Source organism: Lithobates pipiens, unplaced genomic scaffold (genome assembly GCF_037356315.1).
Source record: "Lithobates pipiens isolate NorthernLeopardFrog02 unplaced genomic scaffold, aLitPip1_a1.2 Scaffold_18, whole genome shotgun sequence".
In the NCBI taxonomy this organism is placed as follows: Eukaryota; Metazoa; Chordata; class Amphibia; order Anura; family Ranidae; genus Lithobates; species Lithobates pipiens.
In genome coordinates, this window is record NW_027507758.1 from 473,523,812 (window position 1) to 473,548,428 (window position 24,617).

General features: G+C 44.6%; 1 protein-coding gene across 1 annotated transcript; it reads right to left on the reverse strand.

The window, feature by feature from the left end:
* Nucleotides 1-4,120: 4,120 nt before the first annotated feature.
* Nucleotides 4,121-24,218, reverse strand: LOC143990213 (G-protein coupled receptor 55-like). Its single transcript, XM_077490320.1, has 3 exons — nt 24,115-24,218; nt 14,808-14,956; nt 4,121-5,251 (listed from the first exon to the last, which is right to left on the reverse strand). The coding sequence occupies exons 2-3, from the start codon at nt 14,916-14,918 to the stop codon at nt 4,358-4,360; spliced, it is 1,005 nt and encodes a 334-aa protein (XP_077346446.1). The 5' UTR covers nt 14,919-14,956; nt 24,115-24,218; the 3' UTR covers nt 4,121-4,357.
* Between the last annotated feature and the right edge of the window lie 399 nt (nt 24,219-24,617).

Here is a 24,617-nt window from a genome sequence, read left to right on the forward strand (position 1 = left end):
AACTTTGGTGAGTCTTGGGACATTTTTTCAATTATCTATTATCACTTCCTACTGTTCAAAACTTAGATGGTGTGTCTGTGGTTTACATACAGTGTTCTGGTTAATTTTCCTGCCACTGTTACTGCTGCTACTTTCTGTAGCTGCTGATTCTGCCTCCATGAAGCTTTGCTGTCTCTTCTTTCTAAATCCTTGTGATTTGAAAGAGAGCAGCCTCTTAACTAAAATATCAACAAGCATAGGCGTGCACAGAGGGTATGCCAGATGTGCCCAGGCAGACCCTAATCCCCCTTCCCTTGCTGCTAGCTTCCCTCCTCTTCTCTCCTCTCCCAACGGCTGATGCTGCAGGATGTTTTAGGATAAATGTGGGAAGGGGCCAGTAAATATGTAGTTTGCTGATCCCTTCCCTTTCTAAATGAAAACAGTGAGTGATCGGTAGGGTGTGCTTGAACTTTGGGGTGCAACCCCTAATGCAATAGGCTGTGCACACCTATGTCAACAAGAAACTTATTATAAAGATGGGACTTTTGAAGTACAACATTTACATAAATTTGCTAAATTATACTGTATGTCCCTTCCAAATGTACTAATATGCTGTGACTAAACACGTTTCCTGGACAAAGTCAATGTCCTCAGGAGCCTTCAGTATCTTTGTATACAAAAGGTAACATTCTAAATGAAATAACACAATTAATACATATATATATGTATTGTCGGTGTTTTCCCATGTATACCCATAAGTGGCAAAAGGGGTTATATGCGGGGACCCAGACCCCCAGGGGAGCCTCTGAGTGAAAGACACAACTCTATACCAAGACCAGCACAGATAAAGATGCCACATATAGAGCCACAGAGATAGTGTCTAAATAAATAAAAATCTAATATCAAAAAATGAGAATTTATTAAATGTAGAAAAATGAATAGCAGGTTACAGCAGAGCATAAAATATGTGCTGGTTCCTAACAACAAACAGAAATCGCATGCAAATATCCATTTCACTAGATTATTTTTATACATTTTTCCACAATCACGGTTGTGTTCCATGCAGAAAAAAATGCAGCATGTTCTACTTTTGTTGACTGCACTGGGGTGAGCAATGCCATTGGAATCCATGTTAACTACGGTCCATGCATTTTTGATGCAGTTTAAAAATGCTCTGGACTGCACGTGGTGTGAACTGGCCTTAAGGGCTCTTTCACACTTGTGTTAAGTTTTAAAGCAGCCCAAAAGCACATTAACGCATTAAGTGTTGTACAGGTGCTCATGTTGTAGGCAACACTTCTCAAATGCCCTGTTTGTTTTTTCTTTACAAGGCTAAAATAGAAAATGAACACTTTTGACGCTTTGCAACAGCACTGTAATGCCACGTACAGATGATCGGACATTTCAACAACAAAATCCTGGATTTATCTCCGACGGATGTTAGCTCAAACTTGTCTGGCATGCACATGGTCGCACAAATGTTGTTGAAAATCCTGAATGTCAAGAACGCGATGACGTACAACACGTACAACGAGCCAAGAAAAATTAAGTTCAATAGCCAGTGCGGCTCTTCTGCTTGATTCCGAGCATGCGTGGAATTTTGTACGTCGGATTTGTGTACACACGATTAGAATTTACAACAACAGATTTTGTTGTCGGAAAATTTGAGAACCAGCGCTGAAATTTTGTTTGTTGGAAATTCCGACAAAAAATGTCCGATGGAGCCTACACAAGGTTGGAATTTCCGACAACAAGCTCATCGAACATTTGTTGTCAGAAATTCCGACCGTGTGTACACGGCATTAATGATAAAAATTCCTAGGGAGTGTACTGAAAACAGTGGCTTGGAGGGTTGGCAGAGATAAGTGGTAAGCTAGTGAGATGGAACAGGTAGATTCCCAACAAAAAACAGGTAACCTCAACCTGTCAGTAATGCCACCAGGGGACAATGACTCCCAATGTGGGTATCAGAAGTAGTCGCAGTTCTTTGTTCATGCTCCCCTCCAAGTGAAGGAATGGAAATAATGTCCCCTCTGCTATTCCCAGCAAGTACAGCTCTCCTATATTAGGATGAAATCCAGACAATATTCACATGCTGTGCGCTGATCAGCTATCCCAGCCGTGTGTACCTGGTCTCTCCAATCTCCTGTGTATGATTGAGTCCTGCTGAGTTTCAACTGCTCCACTGCTATGCACCATGTGCTGTTCAACTGATCCAATCATAGGTGGCTGGACTCTTCAATGAACTCATACACAGTCGGCTGTATGAAGCATGATGAAAAACTTGAGCTCTCTGTAAAGATGGGGTGGTCGGGCAAGATGATAAAAAACATGTTTTGTTTCGGGGGGGGGGGGGGGGGGGGGACTTTGTCAGGTCACCTGGGCGCATGGATGATCCACTGGTTGTTAGCTTGCTGGTGGGTGCCAACTCCTTAAAGCGGAGCTCCACCCTAAAGTGGAGCTTCCGCTCATTGGAACCCTCCCCCCTCCGGCGCCACAATTGGCACCTTTCAGGGGGGAGGGGGTGCAGGTACCTGTACAGTACAGGTATCTGCACCCACTTCCAGCGTAGATTCTGCAGAAGCTACGCCCCTTTCCGAAGGTCCCCCGCTGCCTGCTGGGAAACACATGGAACTCAGAGACAGCCGGGACCATCCTTATTGCGCGACTCGCGCATGTGCAGTAGGGAACCGGGAAATGAAGCCACAAGGCTCCACTTCCTGATTCCCATACCCAAGATGGCGGCAGCAGCACCCAAGAGACGATCGAGAGATCGGCTTCGGGTGCCGACATCGCGGGCGCGCTGGGCGGGTACTTGTCATTATTTTAAAAGTCAGCAGCTGCAGTATTTGTAGCTGCTGGCTTTTAAAAAAAATAACAAAAAACGGCGGACTCCCGCTTTAACAACCAATTTAGTAATAGCATAAAAAAGGACAAAAAAAAAATGCCCACTGTTAGTCACACTGCATTTGCACTACAAAATCGCATTGTAAATTGGATCAAAATCACATCGCACTAGTGTGAATCAGGCCTTAGATGAACTTGAACACAGTGTTCATGAAAGGCAACATTGATCCATCAGATTAGTAAGTACTGTATTTATTGGCATATAACACTCACTTTTTCACCATGAAAATCGGGTGCAAATAGCATGTGAGTGTTATACTCCAATATTTCAATTTTAGCTGCCTCGGAAGGGAAGGGGGGGGGGGGGGGGGTGAGAATCTCCTGTTTACTTGGTGGCCTCTGTAATAGGAAGTCCTGTCTCCTGGGCTATTCTTTTTAGGGGATTCTCACTGTATGTAATCTGTCAGCGTTCGTCCCGCCCCCTCCCTGTCCCCTCTAGGCTGCACTGATGGCAATGGTGAGGCTGCCGCATTGATGGCAATGGTGAGGCTGCCGCGTTGGTGGCAATGGTGAGGCTGCCGCATTGGTGGCAATGGTGAGGCTGCCGCGTTGGTGGCAATGGTGAGGCTGCTGCGTTGGTGGCAATGGTGAGGCTGCCGCGTTGGTGGCAATGGTCAGGCTGCTGCATTGTTGGCAATGGTGAGGCTGCATTTATGTGGACTGATGAGGCTGCATTGATGGCACTTGTGAGGCTGCAGATGGGCATTGATCAGGCTGCATTTATGGCAATGGTGAGGCTGCAGGTGGGCACTGACCCTAATTTTGCTTCAAATTTCCTTATTTAAAATTTGAGGTTTTTTTTCCTGAAACTTCCCTCTTAAAATGAATGTGCGCGTTATATACACCGATAAATACGGTAATTGCATAAATCACTGATGTAACACAGAAACACTGCAGAAACCTTATGGAGTCACAACATGTGACAGGGCCAGAGTTAAAGGTGGTACAACATGGCATTGAATGTTTTTTTTTTGTCACAACCAAATTAGGTTCAGTATAGCACTAATCAGGATATTTTTTTGTCAAGGGTGGTCTAATGTGGCACTGAACAGTGATTTATGTGATGGTGAGAGGTGGTGGTCAAGCATGGCATTAAGGGTTTGTTTTAATGGTCAAAGGTGGTCCAGCATGGCACTGAACCGGGTTTTTCTTGGGGCTCAATATGGCCCAGCATGGCATTGAACAGGATGTTTTGTCAGGGAGACAAAAAAAGATGGTCCAACAAGGCACTAAACAGGGGTTTATTTTTTATTTATACTGCTAACACATGTGTGACTAAAGTTTTGGTTTATACATTTATGAAGATGTGAACAATGTACACTCAAATAATAAAAAAAAAAGAAAAAAAAAAGTAATTAGTATTTTTGTTACCAGGATTAGAAATAATTTAAAAAAGTAACCAATTTTGTACTTTAGCTATTTTATTTTGTTGAAAATGGTGAACAGTTCAGTGAATTGTTAATTTCCTTGCTTAGCTAGTCATTGGTATTTCCTTGATGGATTTCTCAAACTCTCTGAGAATACAATAATAGCATACACCATCCAGAAAACAATTGATGTTAGAAAAAGAGAGGCTTAACTGGAGGAATATTCGCAATTGCCCTTTGTAATTTTCTAAGATAATATAATTTTTCGCTAGATAGTACAATAATAAAGACACATGAAAAGGTGCAAATGAGAGCACGAAGGTGATCAGGTTGGCTATGAGAACCTTGTTTGCCTTTGCATTGTGCAAGCTAGCTTGTCTTTTCTTTTTAATTGTGAGAATGATATGAGTCGTACAGACAATTATTAGGACAGCACAAATGAGAAACACTGCCTCCAGTAAAGTGACCATGGTCCCGTTGCTCCAAGTGCGAATAGAAAACCCATAGAAACAATGTGATTCTTTAGCATCTCTTAAATTAACAAGAAAACCAATTGATGTTCCCCATACCAAAATGCAGAGAAAAGCACAGACAATAGTTGCTTTCTTAGGGGATCTGAAGCGTTTAGAACGAAAGGGAAATTGTACAGCCATGTAACGATCCATACAGATACTAACTGATATCAAAATGCTACCATACATATTGACAAAGTAGAGACACTCCAGGAATGTGCACACACCAAATCCAAGGCTCCAGCTCTGCCCCATCCTATATGCTTTTATTTTAAATGGCAGCGTTACTAACAGCAAGGAGTCAAAGATGATCAGAGTTGTCATATAGGTTGTTGCTTCTATCCATTTCTTAATCCTGAAGAACAGTATCCATAAGGCTAACATGTTAAAGATGAAACCAAAGATAAATGTTGGGATGTAAAAAACTAATTGGAACAGTTGTACAGATGGATGGATGTCACTGGAGTTTTCCTTATTTTGAATACCCTGGAAAAAAATAAAGTATTGCTAGTCACATCTGTTTATGCTAAGTCGGTTCATTGTACAATACAACATAACAAAGTAAAAAGTACAGTAAAAAAAAAGGAAAAATTCAATCATTATTTAAAGAAATTACTATTTTTAGTTCTACCATTTTAATGAAACCATCTTTTACAATTGTCTTTATTATATTGTATACCAACCTCATCTGCAGATATTGCACAAATCGTCCCCTCAGCTCCTCCCAGAACCTCCTGCTTTCCCTTGTTACCTCCTCTCATGCTCGCCTTCAAGACTTCTCTAGAGCCTCTCCCATCCTCTGGAACTCCCTGCTCCAGTCTGTCTGATCAGCCCCTACCCTGTCCACCTTTAAGAGATCCCTGAAAACTCATTTATTCAGGGAAGTTTATCCCACACCCACCTAACTGTCCCCGAGCCACCCCCATCAAATCATTCTCTGCAGCTATTACCTTTTGTGCCACCACCCCTCCCTTTAGAATGTAAGCTCTACAAGCAGGGCCCTCCTGTACCTTTTGTATTGTACTGCAATTGTGTTGTCCTCCCCCTATACATTGTAAAGCATTGCGTAAACTGTCGGTGCTATATAAATCGTGAATAATAATATAATATTGTATAAACACTTCTCAGATACACATACATATATATACATATACATATATATAAACTGGACCTTAGCAGTGGTAAAGACATCTAGAAAACAATAGTGTATCTGGGATGAGGCATAAGGACCTTTATGTTATACACTATATTGCCAAATTTATTGGGAAGCCTGCCTTTGCAAGCACATGAACGTTAATGGCATCCCAGTCTTAGTCTGTAGGGTTCAGAACCTGTGTAATTAATGTGTGTTTGAGTTTAAAGGGAGGAAGTGGCAACCCTACCTGTCTGGCAGTCTCCGCTCTAATTAATTCCAAAGGTGTTCTGTCGGGTTAAGATCAGGACCAGGTGCAGGCCAGTCAAGTTCCTCCACCCCAAACTCGATCATACATGTCTTTATGGACCTTGCTTTGTGCACTGGTGCGCAGTCATGTTGGGACAGGAAGGGGCCATCTCCAAACTGTTCCCCCAAATTTGGGAGCATGAAATTGTCCAAAATGTCTTGGTATGCTGACACCTTAAGAGTTCCCTTCACTGGAACTAAGGGACCAAACTCAACCCCTGAAAAATAACCCCACAACAAAATCTCCACTTCACCAAATGATTTTGGATCAGTGCACAAAGCAAGGTCCATAAAGACATGGATGAGAGCCTGCACAGAGTGCTGACTTCAACCTGATAGAACACCTTTGGAATGAATTACAGTGAAGACTGCGAGTCAGGCCTTCTCGTCCACATCAGTGCCTGACCTCACAAATTCACTTCTGGAAGAATGGGCAAACATTCCCATAGACACACTCCTAAACCTTGTGGACAGCCTTTCCAGAAGAGTTGAAGCTGTTATAGCTGCAAAGGGTGGGCCAACTCAACATTGAACCCTATGGACTAATGCTGGCCATACACGCACAGAATTTCGGCCGAAACTGGTCACTTTCTGAAAGATCGTTCGACAATCATGCCGTTAGTGGACCCAACTTTACTGACGATTTCAATCAGGTGCCAGGCTAGTGTCAATGGATCTGAAGCGAAAACTTTTACCCTTTCAACTAAAGTGTATATTGTAATCAAAACGATAAGAATATTCTGTCTTGTACAATTTATATATGTTTGCGGGGGGAACAGAGGTGGAGGGGGGGGGGAGTACAGAGGTGTACACAGAGGTGGAGGAGGGGTAAAAAGTTGGAGGGGTACAGAGGTGGACATGAGGAGTACAGAGGTGAACACAGGTGGACATGGGGGGTACAGAGGTGAAAATGGGGGGATACAGAGTTGGAGGGGGGTTACAGAGATGAACCCAGAGGTGGAGGGGGGTACAAAGGTGGACATGAGGATGTACAGAGGTGGACGGAAGGATATAGAGATGAACATGGATGGGGGAGATACAGAGGTGGATGGGGATACAAAAGGGAGCTGTGGATGAGGGAGGGCAGAGGTGAACATGAATGGGGGATATAAAGGTAGACATGGGGGGTACAGACGTGGACGGAAAGTTATAGAGGTGGATGGGGAGTACAGAGGTGGACATGGGGGGTACAGAGGTGAAGGTAGGGTACAGAGGTGAACACAGAGGTGAATGGGGGGTACAAAGCTGGACGGAAAGATATGGGGGGCAGAGGTAGACAGGAGATACAGAAGTGAGCTGTGGATAGAGGGGTACAGAGATGAGCTTTGGATGGGGGGGCAGAGGTAGACAGGGAATACAGAAGTGAGCTGTGAATGGAGGGGTACAGACGTGAACGTGGAACACAGAGGTGAGCTGTGCGTGGAGAGGGGTACAGAGGTGAGTTGTGGGTGGAGGGGGGTACAGATGGGAGCTGTGGGTGGAGGGGGGTACAGAGGTGAGATGTGGGTTGAGGGGTGTACAGAGGTGAGCTGTGAGTGGAGGGGGGTACAGAGGTGAGCTGTGGGTGAAGGGGGGTACTGAGGTGAGCTGTGGGTGAAGGGGGGTACAGAGGTGAGCTGTGGGTGAAGGGGGGTACAGAGGTGAGCTGTGGGTGAAGGGGGGTACAGAGGTGAGCTGTGGGTGGAGGGGGAACACAGGTGAGCTGTGGGTGGAGGTGGAACACAGGTGAGCTGTGAGTGGAGGGGTGTACAGAGGTGAGCTGTGAGTGGAGGGGTGTACAGAGGTGAACTGTGAGTGGAGGGGTGTACAGAGGTGAGCTGTGAGTAGAGGGGTGTACAGAGGTGAGCTGTGGGTGGAGGGGGGTACAGAGGTGAGCTGTGGGTGGAGGGGTGTACAGAGGTGAGCTGTGGGTGGAGGGGTGTACAGAGGTGAGCTGTGGGTGGAGGAGTGTACAGAGGTGAGCTGTGGGTGGAGGGGTGTACAGAGGTGAGCTGTGGGTGGAGGGGTGTACAGAGGTGAGCTGTGGGTGGAGGGGTGTACAGAGGTGAGCTGTGGGTGGAGGGGTGTACAGAGGTGAGCTGTGGGTGGAGGGGTGTACAGAGGTGAGCTGTGGGTGGAGGGGTGTACAGAGGTGAGCTGTGGGTGGAGGGGTGTACAGAGGTGAGCTGTGGGTGGAGGGGTGTACAGAGGTGAGCTGTGGGTGGAGGGGTGTACAGAGGTGAGCTGTGGGTGGAGGGGTGTACAGAGGTGAGCTGTGGGTGGAGGGGTGTACAGAGGTGAGCTGTGGGTGGAGGGGTGTACAGAGGTGAGCTGTGGGTGGAGGGGGGGTACAGAGGTGAGCTGTGTGTGGAGGGGGTACACAGGTGAGCTGTGGGTGGAGGGGGTACACAGATGAGCTGTTGGTGGAGGGGGTAGAGAGGTGAGCTGTGAGTGGAGGGGTGTACAGAGGTGAGCTGTGGGTGGAGGGGTGTACAGAGGTGAGCTGTGGGTGGAGGGGTGTACAGAGGTGAGCTGTGAGTGGAGGGGTGTACAGAGGTGAGCTGTGGATGAGGGAGCAGAGGTAAGCAAAGTGATGTGCAGAGGTGACCAATAGATGGTTACTTTGGGGGGGGGGGGGATATACAAGTACTGCCCCTTTGTGCTGATTTTTTTCTGTGATCTGTATGATACAAACACCTCAAAGTACACACCCCCAATCCCTGTGTGTCATCCTGGACTCCTATCTCCCCCCTCCCCCCCATCATCTTGAACTCCCCAATCTCTCCCCCACCAATCATCCTGGACTCCCATATCCCCCCATCATCCTGGACTCCGCTATCTCCCCCCCCCCTCCCCCCCCCCTCCCCCACCCATCATCCTGGACTTCTCCATCTCTCCCCCCCCATCATTATTATTATTATACAGGATTTGTATGGCGCCAACAGGTTGTGCAGTGCTTTAAAACATGAGGGGAGACAGTACAGATACAATACAATTCAATAAATAAGTTTACGTGTGTATTTTGTTTTTTCGAATGTTGGGGTGGAGAGACAATTTGCATGGGGGGGGGGGGCAAGAATGTTTTTTGCCCAGGGCCCAATCAATAGTAAAGACGGCCCTGGTTAACTGCTTGTTTAGTCTAGGAGTGCACTGAAAGGCTATACTTGCGCAATCCTTTGATCCTCCAAAAAACCATGCTCCCCCACACCCAGCAGTGGACTGTTCCTGCTGTTCTTACGTCCAGAGCCAGTCTATGGGAGCTATGACGTCAGTAACAGTCCATTTAAATGATCAATAGTGTGTGTGTGTGGGGGGGGGGGGGGGTGCAGGAGCAGGCTTGCGTTCTCCGGATCGGCGGATTTGGTAAGTATATCTCCATTCTGCAATCCCCTAGACAAAAACAAGCAGTTAACTCATGCAGTGCAGGCATAGCCCACTGCATAGGAAAATAAAAATTTTGCCCAGAGTTCTTCTTTAACTATATATTATACAACAGTAAATGTATGTGAAATCTATTATTTTTTTTTTTTTTTTAGTTTTAGATTATTGCATTGGGAATGGTTAAAGTCTGTAACTTTTGTTAAACCTTTCCCTTTACTACCTTATCTAAAGACATAGCAGGAAAATACAGGAAATCCCTACAAAGTAAATGGAACTCCCATCTTAGCAGTCATCAGGAGTGCTAGCCACAACGTGCAGGTATCCATGGAATACATTAACTTTATAACAAACCAAACTCGCGTACACACAACCGGACTTTCCGTTGGAATAAACTCTGACGGACTTTTTAGACGGAGTTCCGCTGAAATGGACTTGCCTACACATGATCACTCCAAAGTACGATCATTTAATGCGATGACGTATGATGGGACTAGAAAAAGGAAGTTAAATAGCCAGTAGTCAATAGCTGCCCTTGCGTCGTTGTTGGTCTGTCGGACCTGCATACAGTCGAGCGGTTTTCTCGATAGGAACTGGTTCTGGCGGAAAGATTTGAAACATGTTCTATTTCTAAAGTCCATCAGATTTTTCGACAGAAAAGGTCAGATGAAGTCCACACACGATCAAATTGTCAGACGGACTCATTCCCACAGAACTTTGCTGCCAAAGTCTGGTCGTGTGTACACGGCATTAGTTTGTCGGGTGACAGGTCCATATTCTCTATTGCTGCTCCATCACCACTGATGTCATGCTCTTGGATTCCTCTGCTGAACCAGCTTCTGTTTTTTTTTGGCCATTGGGCAGTACTGATGATCTGACTCTTGAGCATTGAGATTACCGTATATACTCGAGTATAGGCCGACCCGAATATAAGCCGAGGCCCCCAATTTACCCCCAAAAAACTGGAAAACTTATTGACTCGTGTATAAGCCGAGGGTGAGACATGGCTGTCCATCCCTGTGTGTCCGTCCGTCCATCCCTGTGTGTGTGTCCGTCCATCCATCCCTGTGTGTGTGTCCATCCATCCATCCATCCCTGTGTGTGTGTCCGTCCATCCATCCCTGTGTGCGTGTCCATCCATCCATCCATCCCTGTGTGTGTGTGTGTGTGTGTGTGTGTGTGTGTGTATCCATCCATCCATCCCTGTGTGTGTGTGTGTGTGTGTGTGTGTGTGTGTGTGTATCCATCCATCCATCCATCCATCCCTGTGTGTGTGTGTGTGTGTGTGTGTGTGTGTGTGTGTATCCATCCATCCATCCATCCATCCCTGTGTGTGTGTGTGTGTGTGTGTGTGTGTGTGTGTGTATCCATCCATCCATCCATCCATCCCTGTGTGTGTGTGTGTGTGTGTGTGTGTGTATCCATCCATCCATCCATCCATCCCTGTGTGTGTGTGTGTGTGTCCATCCATCCATCCCTGTGTGTGTGTCCGTGCAGCCTTGTGTGTGTGTCCAGCCTACCTGTGTCCCGAGCCTCCTCCGTCCCGAGCCTCCTCCGTCCCGTGCCTCCTCCGTCCCGTGCCTCCTCCGTCCCGTGTCGTGCCGATGGATCGCCGCTCTTCTCGGCGGCCATTCTACAATTCAAAAGCCGCGCCTCCGCCTCCGCCTGTGATAGGCGGAACACTCAATTTCCCAGCAGCCTGTGTTCCGCCTATCACGGACATCCTCTCATCGTCGTCCGTAGTATGAGAATGAGCGGATGTCCGTGATAGGCGGAACACTGACTGCTGGGAAATTCAGTGTTCCGCCTATCACAGGCGGAGGCGGAGAAGGAGGCGCGGCTTTTGAATTTTAATGTCCGCCGTCTGTCTGCTCGATACGCTGATCGAGCAGTCAGACAGCGGCGACTCGAGTATAAGCCGAGGGGGCACTTTCAGCCTCAAAAAAGAGGCTGAAAATCTCGGCTTATACTCGAGTATATACGGTACATTATCCTGGGGCTTAGCTAAACTCTTGGCATCTCATAGATGCCAAGAATGTACACTGTATGCTGCACGCTTTGCAGGCAGTGTACAATTTAGAAAAAAAATTGTGGACAGCCGTGGAGGACGAAGGAATATGGGGGGGGGGGGGGGGTGCTGCTTTGTAGAGACACTGTCATTTTGCCCTGCACATGCAAGGTGACCATATCTCTTTAATATGCACTTCAGATAGACATACAGGGGGAGATTTACTAAAACTGGTGCACTCAGAATCTGGTGCAGCTGTTAATGGTAGCCAATCAGCTTCTAACTTTACCCTGTTCAATTATGCTTTGATAATAAAACCTGGAAGCTGATTGGTTTCTATGCAGAGCTGCCAAAAATGTTGCACTAGTAAATAGTTCTAAGGTATGTTTACTGTTTTGCTACCAATGGATTGGTATTACTGTAAGCCAGTCTTGTGATATACACACATTGGCCACAAAGTACAGCCAGGCAGCTAACATATCTCCTTGTTCAGATACGCATCTAATGATAGCCAGGCAACTAATATGTGCAAAAGGAAAGGCTAGCAATGACAGACTACAAAATTCTTTGACAGGTGTACTGGAACCATCAATGCAACATTAAATGGATTTTTTTTTTTTAATGCAAGCAGTGTATCTCTGAACTTGACTTGGTATAAGCCTCTTGCAGTTGCTCTACAGTAGAGGTGTAATATGAAAGAAATTAGCAGCACAAAAGGTAATTTAAGGCCTCATGCACACGAAGCGCTGTTAAACGCGTGTTCAGAGGCAGATGGACACTTTTTTCAACTGCCCCTGAACTCAATGTTATCCTATGTGTCCATGTACACAGTCTAGTTTTTTGACATTTTTAGGCAGTTGTGTTTAACCTCGTTTTTCCAGAAGCAAAAAAAGGGTTCAGACGCAAAAGTTTTACATGTTTCAGACACCAAACATGGCAAACTGCATTTTGCCGCGTTTTCGTTTATAAGGTGCCCTATTTTTTTTTACATTAGAAATCTCAAAAATGATGGCAAATGAGGAAAAACCATAAAAAAATATTTGAAACAATTGCAATTGCAAGTGGACAATCCACAACTTGTGGCAAGTGACATGGCAGGTGGCAAGTGACATGGCAGGTGGCAAGTGACGTGGCAAGTGGACAATCCACAACTTGTGTCAGGTGACGTGGCAAATGACATGGCAGGTGACGTGGCAAGTGGACAATCCTCAACTTGGGGCAGGTGACATGTCAAAAGACATGGCAAGTGGACAATACACAACTTGTGGCAGGTGACGTGGCAATTGGACAATCCACAACTTGTGGCAAATGATGTGGCAGGTAAAGTGGACAATCCACAACTTGTGGCAGGTGATGTGGCAGGTGACGTGGCAAGTGGACAATCTACAACTTGTGGCAGGTGACGTAGCAGGTGACATGGCAAGTGATGTGGCAGGTGACATGGCAAGTGACATGGCAGTAGACAATTCACAACTTGTGGCAGGGGATGTGGCAAGTGACATGGCAAGTGGACAATCCACAACTTGTGGCAAGTGACATGGCAGGTGACGTGGCAAGTAGCGTGGCAGAAGTATAATTTGAATTGACGTGGCAAGTGACGTGGCAAGTGGACAATCCACAACTTGTGGCAGGTGACGTGGCAGAAGTATAATTGGAATTGACGTGGCAGGTGAAGTGGCAAGTGACGTGACAGGTGGTGTGGCAGGTGATGTGGCAAGTGGACAATCCACAACTTGTGATGTTGATGACCGCTTGTGTCGAAACGTGTCAGGCAGCATTACTTGTACCGTGACCCTTCCCATCAGAAGTTGGAGTACAATCCTTTGGGATTACAAGCTCTTTAGACCCATTGTTGTAGGGCATGCGGGTCCAACTGTTCTGGTAAGAGTATCCATCTTATATCTTCAGATTGTCGCATCCTCAGATACTTCTACAGACAAATAAATTGTCGTGGTTTGTCTCCTTGTTACCTTGATTCAAGGTCTACATGAGAAGATTGGTCACTCTTTTTCCATACAAGTGGACTTTCAGATTGATGAACAGATTGATGAACTGTTAATAGTTTACCCTTCAGGATTCACGTCATGTGATCCCACTGTTATTACATTATCTATGCACTGCTGTATTTATATAGCACCAGTGATTACACCTTGCACATAATGTCATTTACACTTGTTTTATAACCAGTGCAAAGCTTCCCCTTTTTGAGTACGGGTGACTCATACTCACTTAAAATTTACTTTTAGGGTTTTTCGAGTTTATTTTTTAGCGCTACATTTATATTTTTTTCACATTTATTATAACTTTGTATGTTTGGGTGTTAGCTGCTAGTTTCATCTAAGTAGCGCAGTGTTTTGCCCTTTTTTTTGTAAATCCACAACTTGTAGCAGGTGACGTGGCAAGTGAACAATCCACAACTTGTGGCAGGTGATGTGTCAAATGATGTGGCATTCTGGTCTCACAAAATCATAAGATCAGTATTATTAACTAAACACTTCTAGACGCAAATACGTTAAAACAGCACTAAACGTGGCATGCAATCGCAGCAAAACGGGCATTTCTAAACGCCAGTTTAAAAACCTGCGTTCATCAGAGTTTGCACCGGCGTCTCGTGTGCATGGGGCCTTAGTTCTAACAAGCAGCATTCTGATTGGAGGAGAGTAGGCCAAGAGATGAGCTCATAACTGCATTGCTTCTCCTTTCACTCTGCAGTCACAGGTCGGTGGTAGGTCCAATAGGGCCTGGGCTTGGCCATGGGTTTAAAAAGGTTGGCTATCAGACTGAGGGTATCTAGTGATGGACAAAAAGTACTGTGAGGATCAGCTCTGGATCAAAAATTACTATTGCAGCAAGGGTTGCTTTCTTTATCTTTTAATGGACTATTGATTTTTGTTTTTGGTTGGAGTTCTGCTTTAGAAAACAGTGGGACACTTGACTTATATTAATGTGGACATCTGGGCTACTCCTATGCTCTTTACAAAGTAAAAATAACAGTAAAAAAAGTAAAAATACAATCGTTATTTTAGGAAATTTGTTAAGGACCAATGGGAAGATTGATAGTGTTAGTCATTGCAGCCAGACATTTTAGTTTATAAAAGCATTTTTTATCAGTCTTTGACTTTTTTTTAGTATAAGGAACGTTTCCAAATATGTACAGTAACTCTACACATATCACAATAACTAGCACTTTTTTTTTTCTTCCTAGGTCCCTATATGTAGTAGAATAGGTAGCTTACCTGCTCAAAACTTCTGTTTTCCATACTGGCATTACTACAGTGCTCCACTCCAACACCCAGACTTTTGCCGTTACTAGGGTGATCCTTGTAATGAAAGAGAGCTCTTTTCATGTACACAATGTAGATTCCTTGCTGTATTTCACAAAAACCTGATGTTAAAAAAACAACACTTAGAGTAGCTGTCAATCAAATGTAACCTTTTTACTGCTAGTCATTTTAGCATTTTGTGCACACATTAAAAAAAATATTTTTGTCTTGAAGATTAGTTCAAAAATGGTTGATTCTAAAAGCAAAGACCCAGGAAAATTTTATATATTAGTTCCATGATATTCGCACAACATACACTAATGCTGACACACTACCTAATTTTATGGTAAAATATAACAGATGAGGTTGTGGTGGGTAAATAGATAACCAACATCTCAGGTGTTACAACTGTATGTGCCCAAAAAAAGGGGACTCATTTCAGCACTCATGTTCTTCCAAAGTTCTTACAGGTTTTTGGTTCACGGTTATCCTTGAATAATGACACTCTTTATCCAAACAGGTACAACATACTTGTTGGTAGCTCTAAAGAAAATTCTACAGAAAAAGTTTAAATATAGTGATAAGGTAAACTAAAGTATATTTATCCCAATCACTAATCCCATATAATCTTTACAAGTTAATCATATTTTGAAAACAGTATATATTATCCATCCTAAATAGGGATGAGCTGCGTGTTCGCCTATTCGGCGAAACCAGAAATTTATGGGCTGTTCGCGCCATATTTGAGTGGTGCTCACGGCCCACGATGCACTGCAGCATCGCAGTGCACTGCTGGCTGATGATTGGCCAAGCATGCACTATGACCCGCTTGCTTGGCCAATCACAGCGCCGGCAGCAAGGAGAGCCATAATTGGCCATAGGCAGGATACCTGTAGCCAATTATAGCTCAGGGGGTTTAGTACAGGCCCCACACTATATAAGGCTGCCTGCACGGAGGCCTTGCGTAGTGTGCTGCGGCGGCTCATAGAGACAGATAGGCAGAGACAGTGTCTTCATTTCTTTTGAACCTAGTGCAATTACAGTCGGTGTATTGTGCCCCCTGCACAGTGTACACCTGAAGCTACCCCAATTGCTGGTGTTATTCTAGTCCTATACCACAGGCAGCTGCAGCAGTTACAGTCGGTGTATTGTGCCACCTGCACAGTGTACACCTGAAGCTACCCCGATTGCTGGTGTTCTTCTGGTCCTATAAGACAGGCAGTTGCAGCAGTTACAGTCAGTGTATTGTGCCCCCTGCACAGCGTACACCTGAACCTACCCCAATTGCTCATGTTCTTCAGATCCCATGCAACAGGCAGGCAGCTGCAGTAATTACAGTCAGTGTACTGTGTCATCTGCATGGTGTGCACCTAAAGCTACCCCAATTACTGGTGTCCTGCTGATCCTATACCACAGGCATCTGCAGTAATTACAGTCGGTGTACTGTGTCATATGCTCAGTGGGCACCTAAAGCTACCCCAATTGCTGTCACGAGCCAATAAAAGAGGGCAAGCAGGCTCTGTGTCTAGAGGCAACAGTGCTGGTCGTGAACGCGGTGCATCGTCATCAGCACGTGGCCATGGGACACGCTTGTCCTTATTTTGGGCAAATGGACGTGTCGAGCCGCAACATGCCGAAGACTTGGTAGAGTGGATGACCAAGCCCTCCCCATCCTCTACATCCTCTCTCACCCAGGCTTGGGGTACTGGCAAAGAAGCTGCCAGTGCCGCCTCTTCCCTCGTCTCAATGGCATCAGTCACTCCTTCGCTAGACCCACCATGTCTTCCTGAGGAGTCCCCCGAACTGTTTGAGAACAGTGTTGGGTACATGCTCCAGAAGGATGCCCAGCATTTTGAAGGTTCTGATGATGATACCCAGCTAGAGGAAGGCAATAGCGTGACCCCAGATAGAGGGGATGCCCAAGAAGGACGGCAATCTGGCAGTCATGTTCCACCAGCTACAAGACACGGTCAGGGAATCTAATTTTTTTTCCCCACACCAGTGGGCCATGATCAGGGAGGCATGCACTGTCCTGTCACCATTTGAAGAGGCCACGAGGTTGGTGAGCAGTGACAGTGCATACGTCACTGTACCTCTTGTCCACCTGTTGGAGCACACGCTGCATGGAATAATGGACAGGGCACTTGAGGCAGAACAGAGGCAGGAAGAGGAGGACTTCCTTGCCTCTCAAGGCCCCCTTTATCTAGACAGTGTTCCCGCTGTTCTGCCGATCACACAGGAAGAGGAGGAGGAGGATTGTGTCAGCATGGAGGTGGATCCTGGCACTCATCAGCAGTCTTTTAGGGATGATTTACAGTCCCAATAAACCCATGGACTTGTACGTGGCTGGAAGGAGGTGGCTGCGGATCATGTTGTCCTTAGTGACCCAGAGGACTCTGGACCGAATGCCTCAGCTAACTTACGATACATGGCCTCCCTGATCCTGCAAAGCCTGCGGAAGGATCCTTGTTTTCTTCGGATCCAGGAGAAGGATCATTACTGGCTGGCCACTCTCCTTGATCCACAGTACAAGGGTAAGGTTGCAGACCTTATCTTGCCATTGCAGAGGGAGCAGAGGATGAGACATCTCCAGGGGCCTTTGCAGAAAGGTCTGTTCAATGCGTTCCCAGAGACTGGGAGGTTACAAATTCCTGGTCCTGGACAACGTGTTGCTGAGGCTTCGGTCAGTCACAGAAGGAGCGGTGGAGAGGGTGGCTGTCTGACTGATGCGTCTTACTGTGTATTGTTTACATTTTCCCTGTGAGTAGATATTTTATTTAATAAAACTTTGTGTTGAAATTATTACACCATGGCGGGTTTCTTTGATTTATCCCTTTGAGCCTGCTGATCATCTACCATTAACGGAGAAATTGGAGGCATTTGTGTCATTTCCAAGAGTCTGCAGTACAGCCATCCTCTGGATCATCCTCTGTTACCTGGTTGCCCTGTGTGATTTTTTTTCGCTGCTAATCTTGCAGCGGGGAGGTAATTACCTAGCGCTAGCACCACTGGCACGGATCATCACCAGAGGATCGTCTCTCTTTGCACACTGCACTTTAAAATAATTTTTTGTGTGATTATTCGAGTTGCATGTTTGCATCCTATATGGGACACTTTAGTTTGATGCACTGATGTCACTGTGATCCACCTATATGGTTTATATCACATTATATTTCACCATTTGCTGCTATTTTTTTATACAATTCACTCATTTGCTGCTATTTGATTTTTATTTGAATTATTTATGCCATTTGATTGTTATTTGAATTATTTATGTCAATTTTACACAGATTTATGCGTTTTTCTTGCATGCAGCAAAATTTCATTTAAATTATGCACTAAGGCCGCGTACACACAGGCGGATTGTCTGTCCAACTTAGTCCGCTGAACAGTGTTTCAGCGGACAATCCGCTCGTGTGTGGGCTTCAGCGGACTTTTTCAGCGGACAGTCTGACGAACAAAGTCTTACGGAATTTCCATAAGACAGTCCGTTCAAACTTGGTTTTGTCCGTCCAAACTTAGTTTCAGCGGACAGTCCGCTCGTGTGTAGGCAAGTTGGACGGACTAAGTATGGCGCATGCTCAGAAAGGGTTTACACGGCCGAAGGTTGCATTGCAGTGTATAGGACGTCGTTTTTCTAGTCCCGTCGTACATGCTGTACACGTCATCACGCACGCTTTCAGCGGACTGTCTGCTCATCGTGTGTGGTCAAGTCCGTTCATGCAAATTTTGAACGGACTGTCTGTCGGATTGTCTGCCGAACTTAGTTGGGCAGACAATCCGCCCGTGTGTACGCGGCCTAAGTCACTTTTTCATTTATATTTAATTATTTGTGTTGGTTCACAAATTTTGTGTATATTTACACCTGGTTGATATTTAGGGTGTTCTTTTTCCTCTTTCATATTTTTGGTTTTAAAAGTTAAGCGCACACACCCCCACTTTATTTCTAGTCTATACATTGAGAGTCAACTCATACAGTGATTGCTGCTTCTTTTTGTCATCCACCTTTTCCCCATTTTTTCATAGAGCGCGGAAGCCCATAGATCTACATTTCGGTTGATCGACTGCCCTTCATAAAGATTAATCAGTCTTGGATCACCAAAAGCTACCAAGCACCTGAAGCTGATGTAACAGAATCATTTTTTTTAAATGTCACATCCCTTCAAGACTGCCTATGCTGATGCTGAGTGACTATCCTGTTATGCTGACTGACTCTGACCTCTTCCTCCTCAATGATCTTGCTGATAGCTTAGAAGAACATTTTTGGTTCTGGGCGCCACCACCAGGGTGGCTAAGGCCCAATGTTTCAGCCCCTGTTTAACAGGGGCATGTAATTTACATTTTTGATGCAATATTTTACAGGAGGGTTCGTTGCTGCGCTCAAGTACAATATTTGAGTGGTTGCAGTGTTGTGGCACCAGCACCAGTGCATAAGGCCCGATTTTTCAGCCCCTGTTTAACAGGTGCATGTAATTACAATTCTTGATATAATATTTCACAGCAGGGCCCGTTCCAGCGCCCACCAAGATTAACTGTGAGGACTTACAGTGTTGTGGCACCAGCACCACCTCCACCACCACCACAACCACCAAAGGCCCAATTTTTCTACCACTGTTCAACAATGGCTTGCAATTACAATTCTTGATATAATAGTTCACAGCAGGGTGCTCCAGCGCCCACCAAGAGTCACTTTGAGGGCTTACATTGTTGTGGCAACACCAACATCTTAGGCCCAAATTTCTGCAGAGCATATAGGGCAGGCCCCTACTTTCAAACACCCAACTTACAAACGTCTCCTACTTGCAAATGGAAGGAGACAACAGGAAGTGAGATGAAAAAAGATGGACGGCAAAAAGAAATTATACAGGGGTGATAACCCTTCCCTATGTTTTCCAAAAAGCTTAAAACTAGATTTTTTGACTGGCTCTACACTTTAAAAATGTACCATTCAAAATTACAAACAGATTCTACTTAACACAACAAACCTACACAGTCCTTGTCTTGTTTGCACCGCCTGTATACTGCTGTTCTGAGTATATAGGGCCTGGGGACCCTACGCCTTTCCTTTTGTTTTTATTTGGGTACAAGGTTCCCCTTAATATCCGTACAAGACTCAAAGGGGCTGGTAATGGGCAGGAGGGGCTACCCATGCCATTTTTCTCAATAATTTTCATCCATATTGCCGGAACCAGACATTATATTAAAACCGCAAGCAGTTTTAAATGACTTTTTTTTCCATTAGAAATGTCATTTTGTGCAGGGACTGTTCTAAAAACGGGAAACACGTGCCACTTCACAGGCATACTATAGACACCCCCCAGGCACGATATTTAAAGGAACATTTCACTTTTTTTCACTTTAAAGAGGAAGTAAACCCTGATGGGTTTACTTCCTCTTTCATTCCCTGCAAAGGCAAAGCATAATGGATCGCATAGTAGTCCATTATGTGTCACTTACCTGACACAGGAGCCAGCGAAGTCACCGATGTCCCCTGTAGTCTGGCGCATCCATCTTCTCGGTGGGGTCTCGCAGCTCCGCTGCTGTCATTCGGCGAAGCCGCGATGACGTCACTCCGGCGCATGCGCACGGGAGCCGACGCGCGCGGCATCGCCGTCGTTGAAGATGCCGTGCTCAGTGCGCCTGTGCGCCGCTGTCTACGGCGCATGCGCCATAGACAGCGGTGCCTGTCTTCGGGCAAATATCTCCTAAACCGTATAGGTTTAGGAGATATTTCTTGGACCTACAGGTAAGCCTTAATCTAGGCTTACATGTAGATCAAAGTGTGTTGTAAGGGTTTACAACCACTTTAAGCGTCATTAAAATTAGTAAACCTGATGGGTTTACTTCCTCTTTCATTCCCTGCAAAGGCAAAGCATAATGGACTACTATGCATCGCATAGTAGTCCATTATGTGTCACTTACCTGACACAGGAGCCAGGAGCCTGTAGTCTGGCGCATCCATCTTCTCGGTGGGGTATCACAGCTCCGCCGCTGTCATACGGCGAAGCCACGATGACGTCACTCCGGCGCATGCGCACGGGAGCCGACACGCGCGGCATCGCCGTCGTTGAAGATGCCGCGCTCAGTGCGCCTGTGCGCTGCTGTCTACGGTGCATACGCCGTAGACAGCGGTGCCTGTCTTCGGGCAAATATCTCCTAAACCGTATAGGTTTGGAGATATTTCTTAGACCTACAGGTAAGCCTTAATCTAGGCTTACCTGTAGGTCAAAGTGTGTTGTAAGGGTTTACAACCACTTTAAGCGTCATTAAAATCAGTACTCCTGAAAAAACAGATCAAATATTTGCATTGATCTATGTCCCCTGGGGCAGGAGCCGGGTCTCCAAACCCTTTTTAGGACAATAAATTGCATATTAGCCTTTACAATTAGCATTTTTGATTTCAAATTTTGAGTCCCATAGAATTTAATGGGGTTCTAAAGTTTGCGCAAATTTTCGGTCCATTCGCGGGTTCTGGTGCGAACCGAACCAAGGGGTGTTTGGCTCATCCCTAATCCTAAATAAGATTCTAGACTGGTTCCACTATCGCCAGGGGAAATTGTGGGTTCCTCTTAAACATTTGACCTACAAGCTCTTGCTTTGATTCCACCACTGGCACCCTCCCAGTACTTGCTAAACAGAAACTGTGCCTATTGACATCCTGATATTGCGTCTCTATATCTCTGCCTATACTGGCCCTATGATGCCTCTATTTGACAATCCACCATTCCCCATAGGAGTGCATTATCACATAGGTCTTTGGACTAAAACGATACTACCCTGCTTTGTTTCAGTCCTTTAAGTCAACAGTTCCCTTCCTAGTTCCCCCTTGGGGACAAATGATTGGGAAATAATGATTGTTCTGATGGCCTGATGGTATAGGTGCCCAGCTACTTTACATCATCATTATCCCTCCTTATCCAGTTTGTGGTGGCGGCGTGGGAGTCAGGAGGGTACTATCCTTCATATATGGGCCGAGTGCCCCCTGATCGAGAATTTCTGGGCCTCTGTTTCACAACTTTAATGTATAGGGACAGGGACTTTTATCCCTAATGATCCTCAGATGATCCTCCGATTACCTTACTGCCTATACTGCCAAGTTCAATGAGAACTGTAAAATGGTATATACTTTGCCACTTTTTGACAGTGGCTTATAATCCCTAGACATTGGAAATCCTCAGTGGTGCCTACGATTGCTGAATGGGTATTGGAAAAGGATTCGCCTACAGACTTCGAAAATTTGCTAGCTGTGGAACATAGTCTGGATAAACATGTTGCGATCTGGGCTTCCTGGAGTTTAGATCCATTGTCTTTAAGGTAGGGTGGAAAGCACTTATTTTTCATTTTTGGCCTTTTTTTGGTATATTTTTGGTTATGTTTTTGACAACAAAAGCTTAGTTATGGTAAATTCTTCAATCGTTTATTACATTTTTCATGAGATTTAGGGATCTATATGTCTATCATAGGGTGCTTGCATACGCTACCATTTACACATAGATATTCAGATATAATATGGCTTTTTTCGGGTATGTTAGGTCATGGGTTTATTCCCAAATCCTTTTACATTATTCGAGAACCTCTTTTTGTATTTGTCTGAATTTGCTCTGACTTTTTTAAAATGATAAAATAAGATTAAATATAAAAATACCGGTAAGTATAAATCTTTTTAAATCTGCAGCTTCCATTAAAATAACACCTGATGTTCTTGTCATTAAGGTCCCTGTTATGGATTGATATACTGCTCTGTCCCTGCCTCCGATATTGGTATTGTGCTTCATGCAGTTCCAATAGCGATTATAAATTAATAAACAGAAAGACACTGCAGAAGATGTAAAGTTGGCCATACATACTTTTATCAGGTTCATCCATCCATGCTAAATTCTAAAGCCTCGTACCCACGATCGGTTTGTTGGCCAACAAAACCTTGTACTTTTGTCTGAAGGGTGTTGGCCCAAACTTGCCTTGCATACACACGGCCACAAAATTGTTAGCCAACAAATAGGAACGTAGTGACATACTACATTGTTTTTCAGCTCTTTAGCGACACCCTTTGGGCTCCTTCTGCTAATTTTGTGTTAGTAGAAGTTTGGTGAGTGTTGATTCCCGCTTTTCAGTTTGCGCTTTTCAGTTTGTTTCTGAACGGCCATTCGTCAACCAGACATGTTGCGGAATTGGAGGAGATAACATGTTATTTATTATTGGCCTTGGAGTTATTGCTTTGACATAATTTTTTGGATTGAACAATAATTTGATTTGGTATATTTTTGGATGCATAGAATGCACTTTTTGATTAAGTTCCATTGGCAGATGGCATGTCTAATTTTATTTGTTTTCTTTTTTTTAATGAATGATAAAAAAAAAACTGGAGAATAATACTTGGCTATGTTTTTTACTTTAAATTACAGTTTGGGAGTAGGCAGTTACATTTTAAAAAATACATTGTAAAATTAACAAGGGACACCAACATAGTTGTATCTTTGATCTTAAAAACTATGGGATAATGGTCTTGTGGTAACTTGCCCAAATAAAACAAATAGCATAATAATATTATTCTTCATATCACTAGAAAAAAAAGCCTTTGAAAATTTGTTTGCAATAACTCCATCAGTATCACCAGCAAAGCAGCTTCATTATTATCCTGTTAAAGAAGAAGAGAATGTGCGCTGCATTTGGAGATTTCATAATTTGCCACATCACAAATGTTAATTCTCCATTACGAATGCTAGTTTACAAGACGGACCGCTTCCGGCTTGTCCTTGCTTTAGAGCATGCGTGTTTGTACTTTGGACTTTTGTCCGACCGACTTGTGTACACATGCTCAGAAAATCGGACAACACACATTTGTCCATAGAAAATAAGACAATTGTCTGATGGAGCATACACGTGGTCGGATTTTCCGCCAACAGCCTGTCATCACACATTTCCTGTCGGAAAAGCTGATCATGTGTACGAGGCTTAACACCAGCTGTCAAACAATGCCTGCATCTGATTGGATGCAAGTGCAATTTGGATGAAAATATTTCACCTGGCACCTTTAAATTTTTTATTGAAATATGTGGGGTGGAAAGGGGGCCATTAGGGCCATCCACAAAGCGAATTTTGGCCGGTTAAATCAGGAACCAGACAAAATCTTTTTTATGACCAGCTTAAGACCAGCTTAAGACAGAAGAGAAGATGCAAAACACAGATAGAAGAAAAAAGTAATGGAAGTCTGAGAAGTAAACAATAAAGTTGAAGAGAAGAGAAAAAACAAAGGCAAGCGGGAGGGAGACAGAGAACGTACCTTCAACTTTGTTCTCACGAGCTCGTAATGATGCCTTGTCAGTACGTACAGTGACCGACAATGATTGAAGATCAAACGTTATCAGCACTTCTGCATAAACCTCATAAACGTGCCATGTAAATATTTGAGCTGCTGTACATGGCATTTCCCTTCTGCTTATTTCAGGAAGCTGAAATCTTCTGTGTACTATAATTAGGGCAGTAAACATGGTACTATAAAACAATAAATATGCTTGACAGTCTAACAAATGCATAGGAAAGAATTGAATCAATGTCACTGATCCTGTGTTAAAGAGACCCTGTCACCAACTGGGAATATTGTTTTTTAAATGACTGGTCTGGCAACATGGTCTTTTTAAACTGGGCATAGACTTAAGACAACAGTGTCTTCAGGTGAACATTCTTGCTTTGGCTCAGTCAATGGCCTTGACAGATGCTCACTAGCCAATCTATCTTGAGGGTATTTTGAAGGCACAGGTTGAAAAAAACCTGTTCTGAAACCTA

Bases quoted from the DNA above. Each gene is read 5' to 3' on its own strand.
- LOC143990213 (XM_077490320.1), bottom strand. From the start codon at position 14,918: ATGAAAAGAGCTCTCTTTCATTACAAGGATCACCCTAGTAACGGCAAA. The intron at 5,252-14,807 runs GTAAGCTACCTA...ATTTTTTTCCAG, and splicing joins AAAACAGAAGTTTTGAGCAG to GGTATTCAAAATAAGGAAAA.